We start from the raw sequence: 26,447 nt of genomic DNA on the forward strand, positions 1-26,447 counted from the left end.
AGCAATTCTTATTTAATTGTTTTATTGTCTTATATTGCATTATCTTTTTTCTGCTCAAGCTTTTTAATTGTATTGGAATGGTAACTATCACAATGCCATATAAATTATATTAACTAAATTATAATATGATGTCATTTATATTAGTGTTGTCCAGTTCTCGACAAAGCATACAAACAGTTTATTTGAGTTAAAGAAGAGATTTTACTCCAGTAAAGTTCCTTCTTTTAAACCTCCAACTGATTAAAAGTATTTCAAACAGTACTGTGCTTTATTTAGCTTCATTTAAGGTGAATGTACCTAACCCCCAAGCCCTGCTAAATGATCAGGAACATGATTGTGAAGATTAGTATAAATGTATCCTCACCATGTCCATTATAGTCCATCTTCTAACTTTGTCTCAATTAAAAACCTGTGTTGAAGAATCGTGCGTTTGTGTTCATTTCTTCACAACAGGAGATTTTCATCTTCAGAAGGATACCAATAACCATAGTAATTCTATACCATACTAATAAACCTGGTGGAGATATTCTTAGCTTCTATCTAATTTCAGGAAGGGTCAGGATAAGCGTTCATAGGCACGGAGCTAAAATGGCTTCCACTGTGGGGTGAAAATGTCGGTACATGGCAACCTCGCTGGCGGGGCAGCGTCCGTGCGCAGTCCTGCTGGAGTGACGTCACCGCAGCAGTGCCCAGCCTCGCAGAGCAGATTGATGCTCCAGTGTTCTCCTCTTCTCTGCGCGGTGCGACCAGGTGAAGATATGGTGCAGCGTGGCGTCTGTTCGCGGCTCGGACTGCTGTTACTGCTGCTGGTGGCGGCGCCTGCAGCTGCGTCCTCTGACCTGCTGGACAATCAGCTGGGCGACATCAATTACTGCAAAAAACAATGCCAGAAGAGCATAAAAAACCAAGTAAGTAAACCGCGCAAATGCATGATCCTGCCTCGGAAATCCTTTTTAATAAGGCTGTGCGCAGGGCGGCTTCTGACGCATTATCCTGCACCTCGCGGTTCCTCTGTGGAGAAGATGCAGGATCGTGGGACCCAGATGGACCAATCTGTTCACATAAAACACCCCGAAACGCATTCTATTTTTCTAAAATGGTTGACATTGGAGGCTTTTGAAAGACGGGGTGTGTTATGACGTCACCGACGCAGCTCCTGCAAGGCGTCCGCATTCTCGCCGGAAGTACTGTGTTGAAAAGTACAATCTGAACATCATTTACCAGACGCCCTTATCCAGAGCTACTTATAATCATAAAGTGAAGTGATTGTCATTGTGACACATTTACATATACATTTAACATTTAAGGCTTACAACATGGTACACTACAGCACAGCACACGGTGACACAACGAAATGTGTCCTCTGTATTTAACCATCACACATGGTGAGCAGTGGGCAGCCATTGACAGGCGCCGGGGAGCAGTGTTTGGGGACGCTGCTTTGCTCAGTGGCACCGCGGCGAATCGGGATTCTCATTACGGGGCCACTTCCTTAACCGCTAGACCACCACTGCCCAGCATTAGTGACAGGGACAGTCCCCCTAGAGACATTCAGGGTTAAGTGTCTTGCTCAGGGACACAATGGGGTTAGAACCTGGGACTTTGTGCTCTTCTGGTTCATAGGGGAGAGTGTAACCCACCAGGCCACCACATGCAGGCATCTGAGAATGGATGCCTGTGGTGGCCTCGCGGGTAAGGAAACAGACTCATAACCCAAGGGCTGTGGGTTCAAATCCCGAACTGCAATAATCACTGATTTTACAATCTCATGAAATTTCTAACCAAAGTAAGTGTATGAGGTGTGGTCCTCATAGAGGCAAAAATCTCGAATTAAATTCTGAAATATCTGAATATGGTTAATAAGAAATATTAGATCTGAATAACGGCAATAAGAAATATTAGATCTGAATATTTGAATAATCCTGTAATGTTTGTTTTGTGGCTGCAGATGTTTAGTGCAGGTTCTGCAGTATTAAAGACGTCATCAGAGGATGGTATGTCCTGAGGACTGGAGCTCCTCCTGAGCCTCTCTGAATGGGTCATAACACTGACTTCAGACAAGCGTCTGATCCAAATTGCTCTAGTCTTGGTCTGCATGTCCTGCAGAGATGGTAGATCTTATCTTTTTCAGACAGTGCTGGCTGGTGCTGAAAATTGCCTTACCTAAGAAGGTGTTTAGGGTCTTATAACGTCCAAGATTTAGTAAAAGCAAAGCAGGGAGGACTAGGACTAGTGATTAAAATGTAATTATTAAGAATCATGATTAAATTCTGTTCTATTACAATGATCAGCTTTGGGCATATTTACTCAGTCATTTGCATGAGAACATCCTTGTGGTTGGACCGGCAGTGAAATTTGTCTTCATTTACTCTGACCTAGTAGCATCCATGCTGATAACCACACCTCTGCAGTAATGGCTGCAGACATTAGGGCTTATTGTACTGGGACAAAAGGGAGCACAGACTGAGCCAGAGACCCGTTGAAGATGGAGGTGAAGACTCCAGGGAGCAATTTGGCAGAGTAGGCGTTCACACATGCTTTCCTGGTGTTCACCCTCATTCTCTAACATTGTGATTAGAGAGTGATTGATATCGGGATTTCAGGGCCAGTGTTGATTATTACTAGTAAATTGTGTCTTTTAATTGATATATGGAACCAATATGATTTTACTATAAAATCAATCAGTCTTTATTTATATGGCTCTTTTTACAAAGTACATTGTAACAAAGTGCCTAACAAACAGTGCTCAAACCCCCGGTTGACCAAACCAGAGACAACAGTGGCAAGGAAAAAAGTCCCACTAACATGAAGAAAATGTAGACTCAGCCAGGGGAACCCATTCTCCTCTGGTCAGCACTGGATTACAATGCGAAACATCCAAAAATAATGGCAAATGAAGGTTATTGCGGTCCACTTGTGAACAACGAATTAGCAGCCAGGTAGTGTGTTAGAGTCCCAGCAGGGGACTATCAGATGAGGTCAGCAGAGGAGGTCGGCCATGTCACGTGATCACTCCGAATCAGGCAGGAGTGGAGTGGTTGGTGAAGGATGGAGAAAAGAGAAGGAGTGAGTTAGTGATGACTAACTGAACAGAGAACTCGACATTTCCGCCGACACCAACTACTGCAGCGTTACTAATGGTGAGGAGAGTGTTGTTAAAAGGTAGACTGTATACGTAGGTTTTTTTCCTGGATTTAAATGCTGGTGCTGAGTCTGAATCCTGAATTCCTCTGAAGATTTGGGGCTCTATAAGCAAATGCTCTATTTCCAGCAGTGACTTTGCGTACACGGGGACAGCAAGTAACCAGTAAACAGAATGACAGCTATCCAGTCTAGATGTTATGAATGCGTGAACTAATTTCTCAGCATCAAAGATGGAGAGAAACTTCCTTACAAAGTATGACATCCTGGAAATATTTTGAATGTGACAATCAGCATCAAAACCCAAATCCTTTACAGATGTAGTAGGACCAGGTGAAAACCAGCACACTCCAATCTATAAATCCACGTCTCGCCCCTTTGGGACTGATAACCAACATTACATTTACATTTCCAGCATTTACCAGACGTCCTTATCCAGAGCTACTTACAATCAGCTGTTACAGGGACAGTCCCCCCCTGGAGCAACTTAGGGTTAAGTGTCTTGCTCAGGGACACAATGGTAGTAAGTGGGGTTTGAACCTGGGTCTTCTGGTTCATTGGTGAGTGTGTTACCCACAAGGCTACTACCACCCTACCATCACCCAGTCTCTGATGTTCTTCACAGAATTTCATCCTGCTTGACGGAGATGTACACTTGGGTGTCATTTGCATAAAAACGAACATTTACTCCATGTCTATGGATCAACTCACCGAGTGGCAGCATGTTCAATGCAACCCTGTAGAACCCTGTTTTTCACTCTGGTTTTGCAGAGTAATCACTGCCCAAGCCAACAAAGTGAAAAAGATCTGATAAGTAGGGTTTGATCCAGGAGATAACTGTCTCATGTATTCCAACTAACTTTTCAAGCAATTTAGTAGAATGTTATGTTCTATGGTACGGTCTAAGAGCACTAGCACAGAGATAAGGCTCTGGTCAGAAGATAAAAGAAAGTAATTTATTACCAGCAGAAGGGCAATTTCTGTACTATGGTTCTGTCTAAAACCTGACCAATTTCTTATATGTTATACAAGGTCAAGAAATCACAAAGCTGTTGTGCCAAAACATTTTCTAGGATTTTGGACATGAATGGAATGTTAGAGATAGTTCTGTAATTTGATAAAACCCCAGGATTAATAGTAGGTTTCTTAAGCAGTGGTTTTATAATCGCTGTCTTTAGACATAACATAACTAAGATCAATGGGTGAGTTGATTAAGCCCAGGAGTGATTCACCTAACGTAGGTAGTACCTCCTTCAGTAGTCTAGCGGGTATTGGGTTGAAGATACAGTTTAATGGCGTACTTGAGTTCAGAGAGTGTAATCGGGGGAAAGAAATAAAGTGTAAGTCCATACTGATCCGTGAGGTCCTCAGGAACACACATATAACTTTGCTCATCCACAGTATTATTACCTAAAATGCTTGGTCTCATCTGATTGACCTTATTGTCAAAGTAATTCATAAAATCCATAAAATTATTAAAAGTCTCTTTTTAAACATCAGAATTGTGGTTATTGTCCAAGTTATATACAATATACAGTCAGGACTCTATTTACAGATGTGCACAACATACAGATGATAAAGAAGAAAACACAATAATACAATAACAACAGGAGTACGGAGTAAGGAGTGTAGACCACGTGCCACTAGCTATGGAACATGAGGGTGATAGTGTGAAGGAAGAGGGCAGACTTCTTCTATATTGTCTGCCAGAGGGGGCGATAGAGGAGCAGTTCCAAAGTATTGTGTCTGTGATCACAGATGGTTTTTTCCTGCACATTTTCATGATTCTTTCTGCAGTTCTTAATCCGTTGCAGGCTGTTCCTTTTCTGTTTGTTGGCTGTCGAGGAACACTGGACATTCAATGACTGCAGCTTCTTTGGAAGATCATACTTCTTCAGTTGCCTCAGAAACTACATAATTTGTTGGGCCTTTAGAATAAATTTGTTTCTTTGCACCACTGCACAGTATTGGGACTATTCCAGGCGCCACATGACTGCTCTCAGATCATGTACGCACTTCCTGGGAGTTCAGCAGAAGAAATCGAGCTGTGACAGAAAATAAATGACATCTTTTGCTCCGAAATTTGGACCGGTAACCCCATTTGGACTGCAAATGTGTGAACCTTGAAAGCCACCATGGAAGTTATTGGGCCATGGCAGATCTGCCCGCTGTTATCAAATAGGAGAGGAAATACAACCTCGCATGAAGTCACACACGGCGCATGGTGGCATGCTGCAATATAGATATAAACATTAGATGTCGTATTCAGCCTCTCAGGAGGCGTCAATGCCACCGCCGTATCTGGACAGGATTCCAAGCTCATTGAACCACACTTCTCTGACTGTACAAGCGAAGGTGCCAGACTTTGGCACCATGTATGAATCCATGGGTAACATTTCATAAGTAAGACTTTATTTTATGTGGTATGTTCCGAAATCTTGTGTTCCACATATAATGTTATACATGTTTCAGACCAGAGCATCTGTCTTCCTACCCCCACCCACAGCTTCTGACAAATTGCAGTTCTTGACAAATCTATACGAAATGCCTCTGTTGTTGGATCTGCCCTGTTATTTTTTCCAAATAAGCAGGTAAATGGATGTTCATCTTTCATATTAAATATTTGTAGTTCTCTACAAATCCATACAAATGCCTGTTGCTGTGGATAAATGTGTATATATAAATATACAAATGTACATGAAGACTGCCAGGGTCTTTCAGTGAGCATTGTGAGTGAGCATTTGTATTTGCATTGTTCTTCATGTAGTAGGAGTTTAGTTTAGGTTTACTTTGAATGAAAAAAATACTTCTATGCACATTACATTTGAAAAGTAAAATTAAACGCTTCACTATCAATTTATTACGGCTCGGTTGTAAATACATGACAAACCAAGACAAAAAAAATCGCTTCTCATATTTGCTTGTTTATGGTTCTGTATTCCACCTTGGCCCTGATAGACATTCAGTCATTTAAAATGAGCGCTACCCTGTCCGAAGATGGCGGACCCCATTCAACACAACAACAACAGCCATAACAACATTCATTCCTTATATAGCCCATAATCACATACAGTATATCTCAATGGGCTTTGACATCGTCTGCAGTTGACACCCCCCACACATGACCACCAAAACTCCACTAAAAAATAAAAGAAAGGAAGAACTCTTGGGAAGGAGTGATACAGATACTGCAATTGGTGTAAGTGCAGGTTTGGTGATGATTTGACCAAGAAAAGGAAAAAGTCCAAAAGGTGTAGTGGTGGAAAAGTTCAAAGTGTTGTATAGAGCATCTGTCCATGTTTGGAGGTACTGGACAGTGCAGAGTAGATTTTAATCCAGTGTCAAGGTGTACATTACGTGTCCATTATGATGCTACTGGTCCATTTGAAGGACCCTGAAGCTTCAGCTGTTAAAAGTGGTGGTGGCTGTGGTGACTCTCTGGTTCGTGTCATGCAGTTCATTGCTATGATGCATCTGGTGGTCTCTTCATTGGGCTCAAGTGTATAGACTATACGGCAGACCTAAGATGGACACAGACCAGTTTTTGGTCTGTGTGGGGCTGCTTGGTGCCAGACTTTGCCTGGAGGCAACTGGTTGTTGGCGTTGAATCATCTGGTTTAATAAAGTTATAATTGATAGTTTACATTTGTCTCTGATTGATTAAGAAATGAAAATATGTTTAATACTTTTAAGTAGCTATCTTCAAGTCCGACCACTTCTTCTGTACCTAAATGTAAACCATTTAGAATTTAGTTCAACTAAGCTAAACACAGTTAAACACACATTACTAAACATAAAATACATAACTCTGCAAACTACAGTTAGTTCACAATTGCGGTGATCTGGTCCATACATGATTTATCACCCCTTCACTTCACTTCACTTTTATTACACTATTTTAGCTGCCAAACACAATTTTATTCCTCTCCACATGAATAAATTAACATCTTCGTTCTTTTGTGGTTTCAGTGCAATAGTGATATAAGAAAAGTCTTCTCCACCTTGGTTCTTCTCCACCAGACCAAATGTGGGGCAGTGGTGGCCTAGTGGTTAAGGAAGGTTGCTGGTTCGAATCCCGATCTGCCAAGTTACCACTGAGGTGCCACTGAGCAAAGCACCGTCCCCACACAGTGCTCCCCGGGCGCCTGTCATGGTGACCACTGCTCACTCAGGGTGATGGGTTAAATGCAGAGGACAAATTTCACTGTGTGCTGTGCTGCTGTGTGACAATCACTTCACTTTCACTTGGATGTAATGACGTTGAAATTCCTCTTCTTTGCCACCTTCTCTACCTTCATGTTGGTTTGGGGCACAGCCATGTAAATAACAAATTTTCAGCCATCGTTTTTATCAAGATGGACGTTTACTACGCACAGATACACCTTTTTCATGAATCACGTGAAAATTGGCATAACGTGATTTTTCCACCATAATATATACACGTAATGCTATATAAGCGGATTTTAAAGCTGCTGATTTTAAAGCTGCTGTTAGGGTTAGGGTTAGTCTACAATGCACAGGAGCAACATTACAAAGAGACAGCTTTTCATGTGGTGGCCTAGTACCATCAAAAATGGCCTAGTAGGTAAGGGAGCAGACTTGTAATTGGAAGTTTGCAGGCTGAAATCCTGAACCGCCAAGGTCCCTTTGCATTATTGTGAGAGATGCAAAAATGGATTCTGAGGAGGTGAAACAGATCTGGCATTTGTGTTTTTAAACCCGCTCATTTAATCACCAATTTCCTTTCCCTTTTAGTGTAGAAAGAAAGACAGGTTTTTAAAAAGCTGTACTTGTTGAGTCGGACTGTTGGATTCTTTCAGGCTCAGGCCAAATTCTGTCTCTACAGCTCCTCCCATTATGGCATGGATGATGTCTCATCTGGCTAAAAGTTATTTAACCCTAACTGATGTAGGTAGTAGCTGGTTATTCCATAAAGCGAATTTCTTCTTCCCTGATGGCACAGGCAATGACAGGATTCATCAGGCTCGGATAGTGAAAGAGTGGTTTACGGAGAATAAGACGTCATTTTCACACTGGGATTGGCTTGAGGAGAAATTTGCACAGCAGTCCAACTGTCCCATCATCTCGACAAGAGCATAAAATGAATGCAACTCTTGATGTTGTGACATTTCCGAAGCTCATGCCCAGGCAGATGTGCACCTAAAGTCAGACCAAATGTAATATTAAATTGAGTGAATTGATATTTTTTTAGACAGGGAGTGTATCTAATCATTGTTCTTGAGCTAATCTGAAGGCCACATAAAATGTGAAGGTCTGTAGCTATTGACTGCAGAAAGTTGGCGACATTCTTCTGTGAACTGTGCTCCTCATCATGCGCTGACCTCGCTCTGTGATTTTATGAGTTGCTGTTGTACCCAGTTACTTCCACTTTGTTGTAATAACACTAAAAGATGAGTACTACACTGGAACACTGGGTTCCTAATGTTTGTAGAGGTTGCCTGCATGGCTAGGTGCTTTAGTTCATATACCTGTTGCCATGGAAGTGATTGGAACCCCCGAATTTAATGATTTGGAGAGGGGTCCACTTTGGCTCTCCTCATACATGCTTACACCTTCAAATTAAAGCTATATTTGCATATGTGATATCTGATGGAAAAACAGTGTATTCTGCAGATTTATGATTCATGTGAAACCAGTTTATGGAACCTGCAGCTTATTTAGCAGTGCAAAACTAATTATTAAAAGCCAAAGCCAAAAATGAATATTGAAAACACACAGTTACTAAATGTTTTTCTTCAATTCAGGACTCCGCGCTGAATGCCTGCCATCGTGGCTGCCGCCTTTTCTCAATATGCCAGTTTGTGAATGGAAATGCAGACTTCAATACCAGCACAGAGGAGTGTCATGGGGGTAAGAGCCGTCACAAACGGTTTGAATAAAAAGGCATGTATCTAAATGTACCATGTATCTTTAAAATGTAGAAATAATGTAGAACAGAGATTCAACTCTTTCTCATTTAGTGGTCATAGCCACTGAGAGCTAATGCTAGCTCCATAGTAAATGGAGACAAAGACATGGAGACTTGTTAAAGATTCTAGTTTCTAGTGGTGTTTCTTACTTTTTCCATTTCTAGTCACATTTAAATGTTTCAGATCATCAAACTAGTTTAAATATTAGTCAAAGACAACAGAAGCGAAAAGCAAATGTGATTAAGTTAAGGATTTTATTATTAAGGAAGAAAAAGCTACATGGCCCTGTGTAAGTTTTTGCCTCCTAAACCTAATATCTGGTTGGGTCGCCAATCAACAGCAATCAAGCGTTTGCAATAACTTGCAGTGAGCTTTGTGTGCGAATTTGGGCCCACTCATCCTTGCAGAATTGTTGTAGTTCGGCCACATTGGAGGGTTTTCGAGCATGAACCACCTTTATAAGGTCAGGCCACAGCATGTCAATAGGATTCAGGTCAGGACGTTGACTAGGCCACTACAAAGTATTCATTCTGTTTTTCTTCAGCCAACCAGAGGTGGACTTGCTGGTGTGTTTTGGATCATTGTCCTGCTGCAGAATCTAAGTTCATTTCAGCTTAATATCATTAACAGATGACTGGACATTCTCCATCAAGAGAATTCATGATTCCATTTATCAAAGCAAGTCTTCCAGGTCCTGAAGCAGCAAAAAAGACCCAAACCATCACACTACCACCACCATATTTTACTCTTGGAATTATGTTCTTTTTCTGAAATGCAGTGTTTCTTTTACACCAGATGGAATGGGACACACACCTTGCAAAAAGTTTTTCCTGGAAGTCCTGCGGATCATCAAGATGTTTTGTGGCAAAATAGGGGCAAGTCTTAATGGAAAAAAACATTTGATTTTTAGTTGTGTTGTCTTTGACTAATATTTATAATTTTTTGATGATCTGAAAATGTGATTACGTGGAAAAAAGTAAGAAATCAGAGAGGGGAGTACACTTTTTTTACACTACTGTATCTCTAAAAAAACCTGTCAAAACGTAAACTCTAGGCATAAAGTACTGGCTGTGGTCAGTCCTTTGCCCTACCATTTCCATCTTAACACTAACATATAATAGTTCTTGTTTCCTACCTCCTCTGTTTGTCTGGGTGTAGCCTGTCAGGAGGCCTATAGCCATCTTCTAGAACAGAAGGCATGCAGCACTGGTTGTTTGAGCCAGCCCTCTGAACCTGAGATCAAGAGGAGGAAGGTGAGAAGGAAGAAGTCTGTAGGAGATTGGCACAGCAGACTGCCGCTGGCAGCACAACTCCATATACAGCACCAGGTCTTGCTGACCATTTTTTCCCCTCCAGTTGAAGGCCATGGCTCATAGGCCCAAGCCTGTCTCAGTGATGGATGCCATGACCAGCTGGTGCAATGACCTTGTTAGCTCTGCCCAGAGCTTCATATCCTCCACTTGGACATTCTACTTGCAAGCTGATGATGGCAAGGTGGTGGTTTTCCAGGTGAGGTAGATGGCAAAATCTTTACAGCCATCTAGCTGAAAATTTTGGTTCCTGAAATTAATAAATTAATAAGGTTTTTTGCTGTTTTAAGGATTTAAATAGATTCAGGCAGAAGCAGACTCATTCCAAATGCAGGGATTTCTTTCCCTAACATGTCAGTCAGAGTTCTCCCAATCCTTCTGATTAGATGGTATGGTTACATTTACATTACATTTATACATTTACAGCATTTATCAGACGCCCTTATCCAGAGTGACTTACAATCAGTATTTACTTGAACCTGGGTCTTCTGGTTCATAGGCGAGTGTGCTACCCACTAGGCTACTACCACTCTATACATGGTCTAGGGAACACTCCTTTGATATTCTGTAACCCTCACTGGACAACTGGACTTCTAAATATTTATCTGAAGACCACTTTGGAATTCATGCCCCTGTATGCTTCTTTCCCTGAAAATTAAGCAGGTCTTTTCTATTTTTTGTTTTTGCCAGATGGCTGCCACAACACTAATTAATATTAGTAATTCTTGTAAGCGCCAAGCCTATTTCTATATTAAGGAACAGCAACTACTTAAGTAACTACTGAGTGATGTGTTTCTTAATCCCATACAAAACGTCTGAGCCACTGACTGCCACTGCGCCAACGCTTCACAAGGGGGCATGTCTGCCATGCAGGGAGTACAGGAATGGCAACCAATCATTGTTTCTTGCTCGAGACAACATAACTGCTTAACCTGCAATAATCTTGACTGATTGGCCAACACCACACATGATTTAATGAATATTATTTGTTTATTTAGCTGGGTGTGTTCTGAGGATTATGGTTCCTGGTTGCTTGCAGAGTCAGCCGGAGATCGAGTACTCCCTACCTGAGCTGCAGGCGCCACGCTGGCCACCAGTGAACTCCCATACAGAACGGCCACACACAGGTGAGATGGACATTCATTACTTGCAACTGTCATTAAGGTAATACACTTTATCAATTGGAATGTGGAATAGAGTTTTTAGTTCAGATCACCAATCCTATATGGGGTTTTCTTGTTAAACTGCAAAATTTTAATTCTGTAATTGTTGTAAATTTGCATTCAGTTACAATAGAATCGTGTTTCCCAACCCTGGTCCTGGAGGAAGGTCTGCCAGTAAGTTTTCATTCCAACCTGCCACACTCATTATTAGGCCATTAACACCTGAGCCTAATTAAGTTAGGGTTCAAGTGAAGACGTTTTGGCAGCCGTTCCTCCATGACCAGGTTTGGGAAAAACTGGAATAGAGATGTGTGCACTTCAGTGATACACATTGTTCCAGCTCAGGGACTCATTTCATTACACACTGGCCGTGATGACCCATCCTGTTAGGGCCAAGGTTCTCAAAGTGGTGCACCACACCAGTGGGGAATGAAGATATGACCGGTTTGTTGTGACAAACATAAGCACAATTATTATTATTATTATTCTTTTTTTATTATTAATGCTGTTATTAACAATTAAGATCACAGGGTTTTCAAAATTTGTTATTCACCGTGATTTAATTTTTAATAAAATAACTTGAATAGCTGCATTTTGCTTACTTTCTGTTTGGTGGTCTAACACCGAATTCATCACCGATTCATCATAAGCAATCCCAGACTGTCATCAAGTTATAGGGCATGAATTCCAGGCATGCAGAGAGTGGAAATTAGGTCCAACCAGATATAAATATTTAATCGCCCACCACACGCTTAACACACTCTTTACAGTGTCATCTGAAACTGCCTTTAGGTGGACATTTTTTGATTAAAAACTAAACTATTAAATAAGCTTTTGCAATATCTAATGGAGGTCTGGTTTGAGTAGGATCATGACTAGGCAGCACTGCTCTATTCTTGTAACTTAATGATAGCAGTTTGAGGAAGAAATTTCATGTTCAAGTAGGACTGTGCTCAAATACACAAAGCAATGGTCATAAGGAAATGGCATGTTCGGAAGAATTGAGACCTAAACTTCAAATCCACAGAACAATCGAGATGAAATGTAATGCAGATTGACCCCTAAAATGAAGCTGAAATGGTTTGTTCCAACAACTGAGCCACTCACAGTCTTTGTGTTCTGCTTTTGCTATTTCAGGTGGAAGGATAAATTCTGACAAAAAAAGTGAGGCAGAGACAGCAGCCAAATCCAAACACACCTCACAGCTTGATGAGCCCACAGTGGAACATGACTTCCTGGGCTGCATGTCAAGGTGAGGGGGGAGGGTTTCAGAGTATGCTTGCTGTAACTTATAACCATGCTTGCTGTAACTTATAACCATGCAACCATGTGGTTGAAAACAGAAAAGACAATAATAAAAAAGTAAAAAGTATGAAACAATTCATTTTTTACTGTAGCATAAAACAACTTTAACAACTGCATTGCAAGTTGCCATTATTGAAAGCGAAAGTGAAGTAATTGTCACACGTGATACACAGCAGCACAGCACACAGTGCACACAGTGAAATTTGTCCTCTGCATTTAACCCATCACCCTGAGTGAGCAGTGGGCAGCCATGACAGGCGCCCGGGGAGCAGTGTGTGGGGACGGTGCTTTGCTCAGTGGCACCTCAGTGGTACCTTGGCAGATCAGGATTCGAACCAGCAACCTTCTGATTACGGGGCCGCTTCCTTAACCGCTAGGCCACCACTGCCCCGAAGCTGTAGAATGTAAATACTGTAAAAGGTATTTTTTACAGAGAACCTCCCCACAAGCTGGTTAATTTATAATGTAATTTTCTACAAATGTGGTGGTATTTTATGTCTGCAAAAAATGTTTATTTATTATTTTTTTTAATATTCCAATGTTTTATATTGGAAATTAAGGTCTGAAAGTACTAACAGAAAACAGAACCATCTATGCCATTTTTTTCTTTCAATGCACCTGGAAAGTACACAGCTCCAAAGAACTAAAAAAATACATTTGTGCTCATTTCTACTTCCAATCACCGTGCAACTCCAATGCTTCATGTGGTTGGAAGCCATGACGGTCGGTGGAGATCCGACCATCTGAGCTGCTGCTCCCTGAACGGCAAAGCAGAATGGCCACCGAAAGCACTCTTTATACATATCGCCATTTCTAGCCACTGCAGGACCATGGACAGACTAGGGGAACTCGTGGTAGGCTAGTGTAGGCTAGTCACATTTGCCTATGAACCAGAAAACCCAGGTTCAAATCCCACTTAATACCACTGTGTCCCTGACCCTGAGTGTCCCTGTAAGTCGCTCTGGATAAGGGCATCTTGTAAATGCTATAACTATAAATGTAACTTGTATTGATGTTAAATAATCTCACAAAGTGAAATTGTAATTTCGTTGTTTGGAATGTCTTGTGGAATGCTTTATGCGAATGGAATATGTAAGAATGTTTTTGTGAAATGTCTTATGCATCCCTTTTTCTAGGCGCTCAGGGCTGCCCCGCTGGATCCTTGCTACCTGTCTTTTCCTTTCTATTATGGTGATGCTGTGGCTGAGCTGTGCCAGCCTGGTCACAGCACCTGACCAGCACATCAAGAACCAGGTACTCTCACCCTTACTCGTCATTTATTTTTTTTTTAATTAGGTTAACATTTTATATTTGGCACATGCCTTTGTGTAGCTTGATTATGCAAGGGTTTAAAATGAAAAATGTTTTATTTGCTTGGATTAAATTCTTCTTTGTGTGATAACAATATCTGTTCAAAATACAATTGTGTGTGCAAAAACAATTTTTTGTGTTCAGAATATCACATTTGGTTGTCATGATTGAAGGCACAAATATAACACAAATACCGGTCCTAGGGAAACTATTTGTTTAAAATCCATCTGAAATTAGCTGTGCTAACTGCAAAACCTCAAGCAATCTATTGCACAACACCTTGACTATAAATAGGGATTTAGCGTATAATCAATGCATCGTGATGCAGACGTGGACAATATTGCATCAATGCAGTGCAGAACATTGATTACATCATAATGATGTTGCTTCTGTGACGTTGCTCATTCAGGGTGATGGGTTAAATGCAGAGGACAAATTTCACTTCACTTAAAAAAAATTTGAGCACTTTCCGCGCTGTAATTAAACCTGCACCTTTTTTCCTTCACTACACCTGGTGTGTGTTTTTTTTTTTTTTTTTGGTGGAAGCACCCATTGTAGACAGGATGTGGATGTTCCTGCCTCACACTCACACAAAGTTGAGATTTGTTGACCACTGCACACCGTGACCAATAGAATCAAAGTAGGCGAGTGTTCACACACAACAGAGAGATCTACAACATTATCGTCTTATGCGCAGCGCATTCGGTCATTCAGCTTTAGATTTACTCCAATGACCAGAAAAACGGTCTGTGTTTAGTCCGTGCTCACCTGATGCCATTTACGTCTGAACCAGGAATTTTTCTGGTGTTTGCAGGCTCAGGTCCCACATTAACATCACCTACCTGCAAGCTTCTGTAAAAAATGCAGATGATGCCTACTATTAGACCAAATAATAATAACAATAATAAAGCATAAATTAATATCAGAGGTCTGGTGCCAATTCCCAATTATAGCAATAGCCTAGTAATGATAATAATAATATCATCAGTAATGGTCACTGCAATGAACCAGCTTTGGGGGGGCCAGCTTGCAAAAAGAACCCCTGGAGTAGTAAATTTCTAATTAAAAGCTCATTACCACAATGGAAAATACTCTGCGTTCTATTTTAAATGTAGAAATCCTTAGACATTATTTTAAGTTAAAACAAACTATTAATACATGCATTGTTCCAAATTAACTAGATGAGCCTGACCTCAGAACACAGAGTATGTAATCTAAATTACGTCTTTTATACTAACAGGAATAATTAGTAAATGCTGGTCAAACAAATGAGTCCCCTACTCGGGGTGCCATTTTGCAAAACACAGATTGAACTGTTGAGGACATAACACTCACCAAAGAAAGAACCGACAGTAGCCTAGTTTTTAACACTCGCCTTTGAACCAGAAGACCCAGGTTCAAACCCCACTTACTACCATTGTGTCCCTGAGCAAGACACTTAACCCTGAGTGTCTCCAGGGGGGGACTGTCCCTGTAACTACTGACTGTAAGTCGCTCTGGATAAGGGCGTCTGGTAAATGCTGTAAATGTAAATGTAAACAACCACCAACCCAACCCCACAATTTTACTAGTAATTATTGTTCATATATATCATAGGGTTTCATATTTGAAAGGATTCATGCTGCATGCCCCCTTGGATGGTACTAATTATTCTAATTATTTCTGAACTCACTCTCCCTGCTTACACTGGATCGGCAGTGTTCCCCACACTCTGTTCATTCTGTCCGTGGGCCAGTGGTGGCCTAGCGGTTAAGGAAGTGGCCCTGTAATCAGAAGGTTGCCGACTCGAATACCGATCTGCCATGGTGCCACTGAGGTGCCACCGTCCCCACACACTGCTCCCAGGGCACCTGTCATGGCTACCCACTGCTCACCAAGGGTGATGGGTTAAATGCAGAGGACAAATTTCACTGTGTGCACCGTGTGCTGTGCTGTATCACAATGAAAATCACTTCACTTTCACTTCACTTCATTTTTTGTATACCCATGGCAATATTGCTCACTTTTATGTTTATGAAATGTCTTGATCCACATCAGAAATGTGGCAATGTATATGATGCCTAGAAATTACTAGCATTTTCTTGGGAACATATGACAGCAATTAATGATAAAGTTTAAATGCATTTATTTAATTTAATTTAAAGTTCATCATAAGGCTTTACTCAGAAATAAATTTAATTCAGGAGGTATTTTAGGATCGCTTTACAGTGAACTAAACACGGCAACAGAAACAGTACAGAGTTCAGTCTTAAAGATAATGTACACAATGGTAGAAAGTGGGGTTTCAATGTGTGATTTTATGGGTCTGTTGGATTAATATTCTAATTAATAATATGTTTAATATTCATTTTCAGTGTAATATTGTCTCACCTTATACGTTACATGGTTTTGTTAAATGGTTTGTCTTTTCAGCTCAGCATCAATGGAGACAAGGAGTATCTGGATGAGGTTCAAAAAGTCAGGCCCTATCAACTCACTCCTGTGATTGCTGTCTCTGTCGGGCAATCAGGTGAAGAGAAGGAGGCGGGCCCTCTACCAGTCAAGGTTGACTTGAACAAGACCTCAGTTTAAAAGGGCCAAGATGACTGGTCCTTTGTTTGCTACATTTCTTAAACTGTCACATGTGGGTGGGTAGATTATTGGAGGGACTCATCCAGAATTTACATCAGTGCATGGTACCCACTGAAGTTATAAAACATTTGTTTAGTATGATACTTCTAGAAAAAATCCTAATTTTAAATATAATCATATAAGCATAGAAGTGTTTCGCATTTTGTATTAAAAGCAAATAATTTGGTACAGTTGTATCTAAAGGAATTCATATGGATATATATGAAGGTATTGGACTCAGTATAAAATTTTACAAATGGATGAATTCGAGTTTTTATGTACAGTATAAATGATATTGAGAATTTAAGTAATTGCATTTATTTCATTGTCAAATAATAGACATTCAACTTTGCTCGAAATGCTCGAAAAATTCCTTCTATCACACAACTGAAGACTGCCAAAGTAAAAAATGGTTCCATAGGTGACCATATAGAACATGGTTCAATATTTAATTAATGCCTTTGACCAAATTATTTGCTTTTATTACAAAAAATTGAGTTATGTTTTTATGTAAGCTGCACCACTTTTAAATGGTAATGCTGAAAAAACACAAGCTTAAATGTGCTGAATTTGTCTTTTCTTTTGTGAAACTAGGGGATCCTATAAGACTGTAGATATTTAATTTCACAAAGGTCTGGGTACAGACTGAAAACAGAAATAATAGTAATGTATAGTAAGTCATAATGGATGCAAAATGTGACAGCCATTATGTAGACTTGCACCTGAAAATTATGCCACAACACTGTCTGTATGTCATTTAATACATGGAGTCAAATATGCATGGACCATTGAAAAGGATGCTATTTGTTATTATATTTGTTTTATTTATTTGTTTGTTCACTCATAAACTATACAATAGCTACTTCTGTACCTTGCACCATAACCTTCCAGAACAGGTGTACATTTCTGTAAAGTTACCTGGATTTTATGTTTGCCCTGCAGCTCAGTGCACTAGATGGGTGTAGTATGATCATGTATTTGTTTGACTGGAGACTTCTAAAAATGCAAGGGCATGTGTGTAGTGTACAGTAGGTAGATTCTTTTTTTTTGGTACGCTGGCATTGAAAATAATATTTGTTAGTTATTTCTCTCCCTTTTTTTCTCTCCCTTTAACTGTTTTATGAAACAGTTAAAGAGTAAGGCTAAAAACTGAAGCTCCTCTTATTTTGTTAGGATAGCACTGTACATTACTACTATATACACATTTTGCTTTTTTGTGACTACTTTTTGTTGTATGTCAATGTGAAAGAGATGGGGTTAACCTCATGCAAGCCATGTCACAGTTCATATTGACAACAGCCTACAAGAAAATTTTCAGATGTTTCTGTTGAGAAATATGATACGCAACACTCAACCAATAAATGTATTTTCATGTTGTACTTAAATCGGTCTCACTGGTATTTTTATGCTTTTATTTTGTCCTTGTTTGATTATTTGATCATACACACTGCTGTGCTCTCTCACTGGTTGTATTGCACCTAAGTGCTTATAAACCGACATAGGATGCTTGATATTTTTAAATGCTTTTCATATAAATTGCAAAATGTACAAAGTATTATTGAAATTTATATTTGTTGAATAATTTTACTTAACAACCACTGAAAAACCAGTGCTTATGAACGCACAGCCTCAGGCCCTGCAGACACAACAGTGGAATCGACTTATTTCCTTTCAATTTACACAACTTTCCTTTTTTTGACTTCACAGGACATTGTTACAGCCTTTCTATTGCTACAGGGAGTGCAGAATTATTAGGCAAATGAGTATTTTGTCCACATCATCCTCTTCATGCATGTTGTCTTACTCCAAGCTGTATAGGCTCGAAAGCCTACTACCAATTAAGCATATTAGGTGATGTGCATCTCTGTAATGAGAAGGGGTGTGGTCTAATGACATCAACACCCTATATCAGGTGTGCATAATTATTAGGCAACTTCCTTTCCTTTGGCAAAATGGGTCAAAAGAAGGACTTGACAGGCTCAGAAAAGTAAAAAATAGTGAGATATCTTGCAGAGGGATGCAGCACTCTTAAAATTGCAAAGCTTCTGAAGCGTGATCATCGAACAATCAAGCGTTTCATTCAAAATAGTCAGCAGGGTCACAAGAAGCATGCGGAAAAACCAAGGAGTAAAATAACTGCCCATGAACTGAGAAAAGTCAAGCGTGCAGCTGCCAAGATGCCACTTGCCACCAGTTTGGCCATATTTCAGAGCTGCAACCTCACTTGGAGTGCCCAAAAGCACAAGGTGTGCAATACTCAGAGACATGGCCAAGGTAAGAAAGGCTGAAAGACGACCACCACTGAACACAAGCTGAAACGTCAAGACTGGGCCAAGAAATATCTCAAGACTGATTTTTCTAAGGTTTTATGGACTGATGAAATGAGAGTGAGTCTTTATGGGCCCGTGGCTGGATTGGTAAAGGGCAGAGAGCTCCAGTCCGACTCAGACGCCAGCAAGGTGGAGGTGGAGTACTGGTTTGGGCTGGTATCATCAAAGATGAGCTTGTGGGGCCTTTTTGGGTTGAGGATGGAGTCAAGCTCAACTCCCAGTCCTACTGCCAGTTTCTGGAAGACACCTTCTTCAAGCATTGGTACAGGAAGAAGTCTGCATCCTTCAAGAAAAACATGATTTTCATGCAGGACAATGCTCCATCACACGCGTCCAAGTACTTTACTTTATTTAGCAGACGCTTTTATCCAAAGCGACTTACAAGAGGAAGACACCAGCAATTCTTGTTCGATTTCTATAGAATATTGAGTTTACAAACTAAGAGCCCTGATAAGGCTCAAACTTGTCAGTGAAGAGCATGCTCAGAGATTGTTAGGTGCTAGACGAAGATAAATGATAATGTATTGATACATTTTGTATTGTATTGTTCTCCACAGCGTGGCTGGCAAGAAAGGGTATAAAAGAAGAAAAACTACTGACATGGCCTCCTTGTTCACCTGATCTGAACCCCATTGAGAACCTGTGGTCCATCATCAAATGTGAGATTTACAAGGAGGGAAAACAGTACACCTCTCTGAACAGTGTCTGGGAGGCTGTGGTTGCTGCTGCACGCAATGTTGATGGTGAACAGATCAAAACACTGACAGAATCCATGGATGGCAGGCTTTTGAGTGTCCTTGCCAAGAAAGGTGGCTATATTGGTTGCTGATTTGTTTTTGTTTTGTTTTTGAATGACAGAAATGTATATTTGTGAATGTGGAGATGTTATATTGGTTTCACTGGTAAAAAATAAATAATTGAAATGGGTATATATTTGTTTTTTGTTAAGTTGCCTAATAATTATGCACAGTAATAGTCACCTGCGCACACAGATATCCCCCTAAAATAGCTAAAAATAAAAACAAACTAAAAACTACTAGTTTGTAGTAGGCTAGAGTGAGCCTGCAAGTGGTGTCAGTGCCGGGTTTGTGATGATTTGTCCAATAAGAAAAAAGTAAGTCCTACAGTTGTAGGAGTGTAGTCCAGTGTCATGGTCTACATTACATGTCCATTATGATGCTACTGGTTCATTTGAAGATCCCTGTTGGAAAATGTATATAAGTTATCATGCTACTAACCTTTACTACCTTTTTGACATATATATCCCACATGTATTAAACTCTATTAATCCTTTTGACATATATATATATCTCGCATGCATTAAACTATATTAATCCTTTTACTATGCGCACTACATTGAATCATTAGTCTCTCCAGAAACTGGTGGGCTAAAGGCTGTTTGCAGAACAGAATGACCGCGACCAGATAAGAGGAGGCCTGCAGCCGCGGAGAAGCAAGAAAAACAAGAAGACCTTGGCGATGGAGTGTCTACTAAAGAGACAACCCTACATGCAAATTATAAGCTTATTTGGTGTGATCCTGTGATGAATGTACCGCCCTATTATTGAATAAAAAGAGAGGAAGCGGAAGAGACGGGAGAGCTTTTTGGAGGCTGCTGTATTGGTCGTCTCTGATCGCTCTCCTTGCAAGTAAAAGAACTCAACTTCTTCGTGTCATTCTTCTCTGGTTTATAAGTGTTGGAACGGCGTACAACTCTAACATTTTATTGGTCCTTCGAGCCGGATTCCAAGACACTAAAGGATTCCAGCGGACGGGACGGATACCAGGAAATCCTTGGCCAAGGCTGACTCCTTAGTAGGGGTCAGAGACAGACCCCTTTGGGGACTGGGAGGCCGACCGTCAGTTGGGATCTGGAGGTTGACGGAATCTTACGAGTGAGAGAAGGCACGGGGGTAAGTTGACTTCTGTTTAAAAGAAATGGAATGAATGGTAACAAGAGGTTACAAGAGGTAACAAGAGGTTACAAGAGGTAACAAGAGTAACAAGAGGTTACTTAAAGGAAACAAACCCTGGGTATTCTAGACTCTGGCAGGTAACAAAGACAGTTAAATTCCGTGGGGGGGCGGACCCCTCCCGTAAAGGGTTAAAATCCGCGGGGAGGACGGACTCCTCTGTCAGTGAAAAGGAACGTTCAATAGTAAAATAAGTGATTTAAAACTCATACAGGTGTATGAGAGTGCGCGCGGGTGTGAGTGTGTGGATGAGTGGGGGTGAAAGTCACTAGACGGACACTCCATACAAAACCTCACAGGGAAGGAAACAGCGACCCCTCGTGGACGCAGAGGCAAGGTATTTCCACCCCAAATGATTTGAGGTAGAAGTGAAATACACCACGAGAGGAATTTTGATACGCTGTCCTGTGAACAAATACCAGTGTTTTAGGATACCCCAGGTACAACACACTGGTCAAAATTTAGGTCAAAATGGGTAAGGGATCCAGTAAACCAGAACCGAAAGAAGAACTAAAATGTAAAGACTGGAGGTATGTAGAGCAGATTAACAAAGCCTACGTCGAGCCGTTAAATAAATGGATAACAAAATACGGGTTTGATGGACAACTGAGATTAAAACGTCTAATTGAGTTACAGGGAGCCATAAAACATACATGTAAAAATAAGGAGAAGCAAATGAAGCGAGAAGGGGTTGAGGCTTTAATACAGTGGATAAAGATAGCAGGAAAGAGAGAAGAAGGGGAGAGGAAGATAAGACAGGCTAGAGAGAATGCAGCACGTGAGGAGGAAAGGGAGAGAGAGGATCAGGCAGTTAAAGTGATGGAAGTGGAGAAAACTATTCTGTTTCTCCGCAAAGAAGACCATGAAGAAACTGGAAGTAGGGGAAGTCAGAGGGAAGGGGTGCGTAGGGCTGACGAGGAAGGAGTAGAGGAGGAGGGGGCAATGGGGGCCGCTAGTGCAGCCACCAGCGCTTCCCTCTGTGCCTGCAGCTCCTCCCCTGTATCTGGATATGGGATATGGCATATCCACGCCATGCACATAGACAAACTGATAAGAACTAAAAGGAAAAGACAAACCTCTAAAAAAATTGACACCTTTTGGGAAAACACATTTTACACATACAGACACATTTTACCATGGAGGCGGAGGCAGAGGGAGACAGGGAGGACGCAGGGGAAGAAGAAGAGGGGGTGTCCAAGGACGAGGGTGGAACACACAGGGCCAATGGAGAGCAGGCTGCTGGTCCTGTGGGAAGGCTGGGCACATAGCCAGAGACTCTAGCAGGGCCGGGAGATAACACGGCATGACTGGAGGAGAAGAATTAGTAGGGAGTAGTAGGGAGATCAGTAAACGGGGGTACAACAATAGTCACTGCTTCTAAACCAGTTTGGGTGAGAGACCCCAAAGGAACATCATGTAAAACGTGTCCATCCTTTTTATCCCAGAATGCCCTGTTAATTTGCTGGGAAGAGACGGCTTACTTAAATTAGGTTTGGCACTCGTCTCCACTCCGTAACAGGTGTGGAGCTCATGCCCTCTGACGAACTGCATGTCACCATGTGGTATAAAAACTCTCCTTGGCCTGATCCAATATACGAAAAGAAATTGTCACGACTCACAACAACCATAGTCATTCTTTATGTTTACTCGGACGGGCAAGGTAACGTGGTGGCAGGGGTCGCTTTACCTAGCAATGCTCCGGGTTGGTATCCACCGCACATCTCACAGTATAAAAACAGAGAGAGGAGTTGGAAGTCGTTGGGCACCATAGTTCAAGAAGGTGACAGCGCAACGGATTTGGGCAGACATGTGGGACAAATTAGAGCATAATTTGGAAATGGCTGTATTGGACAATACAGACCAAGACTGGAGTACTCCAGAAACCAGTGACATTTTCTGCTCACTGAAGAAGATGAATCAGAACTAGCACAAATCCCTCAATCATTGTGGTCACAAGGACCGTCTGATGTAGGACTGATAAAAGGAATTTTGCCGGTACAAGTCAGACCCAAAACAGAATATCGGCCTTGCATAAGACAATATCCACTTAATCCTGACACACTAGAAGGCACACCAGTGATACGTGACTTACAGCAAGCAGGGGTTATTATAGAGAGAGATTATTCCCCCTGCAATACACCTATATTCCCGGTAAAAAAGCAAGCTCCCTCGGTGGGATGGAGAATGGTGCAGGATCTGCAGGCAGTAAATGCTGCAGTAGTACAGCGAGCTCCGTGTGTGCCTGACCCACACACATTACTAAATTCCTTAAGACCAGATGCGCGAATATTTACTGTGGTCGACATTAGCAATGCCTTTTTCTCCATTCCCATAGACCCAGACAGCCAATTTTGGTTCGCCTTTACATTTAAGGGGAAACGATACACCTATACTAGGCTTCCCCAGGGCTATTGCGAAAGCCCTACTATATATTCCCAAGCCATGCATGCCAGCATGTCCAAATTTCAACCACCGGGGGGAAGTCAGATTCTACTTTACGTTGATGATATATTAGTGGCTTCTCCGAGTCTAGATGCATGTAAAAACGACACTGTGGCCCTCTTAAATCACCTAGCTATAGAGGGGCACAAAGTTAGTAAAAACAAATTGCAATTGTGGAATCCACAAGTCAAATACCTGGGTCACCACCTCAGTGCAGGCGGCAGAACTATTCTAGAAGAACGGAAAACAGCGGTCCTACAGGCACCAAAACCAATTACTAAAAAACAAATGATGTCATTCTTAGGATTAACTAATTATTGTAGAAGTTGGGTACCAAATTACGCTGAGATTACTTCCCCACTCACGGCTTTAATTTACACTGAAGACCTGAAAATGACATCACCGCTAAATTGGACGTCAGAAGCAGAAAAAGCTTTTTGTGATATTAAACAGGCGCTGACCTCCAATTTAGCTCTAGCCTTGCCAAATTATAGTAAACCGTTTATAGAAATGGTGGACTGCAAAGACAAATATATGACTTCTGTCCTAGGCCAACAACATGGAGACAAACTGAGACCGATAGCTTATTTTTCATCCAAATTAAATAATGTAGCCCGCGCATTGCCACACTGTGTGAGGGCGGTGATAGCGGCGTCGATGGCAGTAGAAGCAAGTGCCGGAATAGTTTTATTCCACCCATTGACCCTTAAGGTCCCACATGCAGTAGCTGCTTTACTACTGCAAACCAATATGATCTTTTTATCACCTGCAAGGCACCTCTCCTGCATGGCCACGTTGCTGTCACAGCCACATCTCACTATCGAACGATGCACCACATTTAACCCAGCCACATTGTTAACTTTACCCGATGACGGAGAATAACACGAACACACAGCTAAATCTAGATTAGATTTAAGTGACCAACCTTGCCTCAGGGTGAGGTAATATTCATCGATGGCTCTTCAAAGAAAAATTATTTGGGAAAAACATAAACGGGCTACGCCATGGTGACAGCAGTGATTAAAGCTGACAACTTACCATCGACTTTTTCAGCGCAAGCAGCCAAAATAATTGCTCTAACTGAGGCTTGTAAATTAATGAAAGGGAAAGATGTTACTATATATATACTGATAGCCAATATACATTTGCTCAGTACTGGCGGAATAGGGGAATGGTTACATCTACAGGAAAATACAAGTGCAGGACAGGAGTTCTGATGAGACACTCCAGCCTCTGTGTGTGGGTGTGTGTGTGTGTGTGTGGGTATGTGCGTCTACATGCATTGGCAGACCTTATCTCTCTGGTATGTGTGTGTGTGTGTGTGTGGGGCCTATCTATCTCTCTCTCTCGTTTTGTTTTGGAACTCTTAGCAATAGATTTTACCGTCTGGGCATCAGCACAGCGATTTACAACGGGTCTCCACCTTATTCAGATTTAAAGGGAATATGGGAAATATTTTTAATTTACATTTTGTGTATCTTGTTTGTTTGTTTTCTTTTCTTTCTGAGAGTTTTAAAATTAAGTTTGTGAAAAACTGGGGAAAATATATACATTACATCTAAACTGTGCAATTTTAAATGAATATTGTACTGTTGTATGTACACTTTGGGTTCTTTTTTCTGGGTTTTGTGTTGTTTTATTTTATTTAAGAAGGGAGATTTCCCAACGGCTGCACTGTTTGCCTCTGTTACTGTGTCTTTGAATAAGGTCCATCACACCTACACTGACCTACACTGACACTCACGCTGAATACGAAGACATAACACACTGATACGCATCCCTCTGACAAGTGAATTTTTTCTTTTCTCATTGTTGATTCTAGTGCAGCCATGTAAAAAAGAACAGTGGAAGACTGGAAAAAAAAAAAGGCTTCACATTTATATTGTACTGTGGATTTTATTTCATTTCATTGTGTTGCCCCAGCCAATGACCGATATGATGCTGTATTGTTTTTTATTTAAATGGTAGCATTGGGATGACTACATTATTCTGGTTATAACTTGCGCTGTGCACTTTTTGTTTCCTTGAACCCAGACCGAGAGCATTTAGAGAATAATTATTATTATTGTTATTCACAGCAATAGGGTTATTGTCTCAGTTTTGGTACAGTGCTACAGTGCTACAGTGGCCCGGTACCCTGACTAGGACAGCCTAACTAGGGTGAATTTAACACTGTCTGTGTCTAACAGGACGAATGTGTGACAAAGTGGACTTAATAATTTACACTGTGTCTGGGCCTCCACCACATTGCAAGTGGTAGGTTCACCCAGTAAACCAATACAGGTAGAGATTGACTCTCATGTTGGAAAACATTTTCATTCAACAGATATTTAAATTTTTTATCTTTATATTCATTTAAGCACTAATAATCACAATCAAATGTCTGCAAATCAAAATAGTAACATATTTATAGTCTTAAGGAATTGGAAAAAATCATTAAAACCTTTGAAAAAGGGAGAGAATTATCAATGGAAATCAAATTTATCAACCCATGGAGGTTTGCATTTGGAGTCACACTCAGAATCAAAGTGAAAAAAAAAACTACAGGCTGATCCAACTTTGATATAATGTCCTAAAAAGAAGTAGTAGCCCAGTAGTGTGTGTGGCCTCCATGTGCCTTTATGACCTCCCTACAATCCCTGGGCATGCTTTTGAGGAGGTGGCTAATGGTCTCCTGAGAGATCTCCTCCCAGACCTGGACTAAAGCATCTGCCAACTCCTGGACAGTCTGTGGTGCAACTTGCCATTGGTGGATGGAGCGAGACATGATGTCTAAGATGTGTTTAATTGGATTCAGGTATGGGGAAATCAATACCTTTGTCTTGCAGGAACTGCTGACACACTCTGGCCACATGAGGTCTAGCACAGTCTTGCATTAGGAGGAACCCAGGGCCAACCGCACCACCATATGGTCTTTGAGGATCTCATCTCG

General features: G+C 41.1%; 1 protein-coding gene and 1 long non-coding RNA gene across 2 annotated transcripts in view; one reads left to right on the forward strand and one right to left on the reverse strand.

Moving 5' to 3' along the window:
- Nucleotides 1-36: 36 nt before the first annotated feature.
- LOC114772181 (uncharacterized) overlaps nt 37-26,447 on the reverse strand; it is a 29,726-nt gene continuing 3,315 nt past the window's right edge. The window contains exons 2-3 of the long non-coding RNA XR_003743888.1: nt 14,929-15,012; nt 37-871 (exon numbers count right to left, since the gene is read on the reverse strand). This is a non-coding gene — a long non-coding RNA (uncharacterized LOC114772181). The remainder of the gene's footprint in view (nt 872-14,928; nt 15,013-26,447) is intronic.
- Nucleotides 648-18,155, forward strand: LOC114772180 (transmembrane protein 59-like). Its single transcript, XM_028965219.1, has 8 exons — nt 648-908; nt 8,907-9,012; nt 10,230-10,324; nt 10,428-10,580; nt 11,421-11,508; nt 12,682-12,796; nt 13,986-14,103; nt 16,573-18,155. The coding sequence occupies exons 1-8, from the start codon at nt 711-713 to the stop codon at nt 16,729-16,731; spliced, it is 1,032 nt and encodes a 343-aa protein (XP_028821052.1). The 5' UTR covers nt 648-710; the 3' UTR covers nt 16,732-18,155.

The sequence above is a fragment of the Denticeps clupeoides genome, unplaced genomic scaffold (genome assembly GCF_900700375.1).
Source record: "Denticeps clupeoides unplaced genomic scaffold, fDenClu1.1, whole genome shotgun sequence".
Lineage (NCBI taxonomy): Eukaryota > Metazoa > Chordata > Actinopteri > Clupeiformes > Denticipitidae > Denticeps > Denticeps clupeoides.

Excerpts from the sequence above, each read along its gene's own strand:
- LOC114772180 (XM_028965219.1), top strand. The coding sequence starts at position 711 with ATGCTCCAGTGTTCTCCTCTTCTCTGCGCGGTGCGACCAGGTGAAGAT. Across the intron at positions 10,325-10,427 it reads CTGAGATCAAGAGGAGGAAG|TTGAAGGCCATGGCTCATAG; the intron begins GTGAGAAGGAAG and ends TTTCCCCTCCAG. Across the intron at positions 11,509-12,681 it reads TACAGAACGGCCACACACAG|GTGGAAGGATAAATTCTGAC; the intron begins GTGAGATGGACA and ends TTGCTATTTCAG.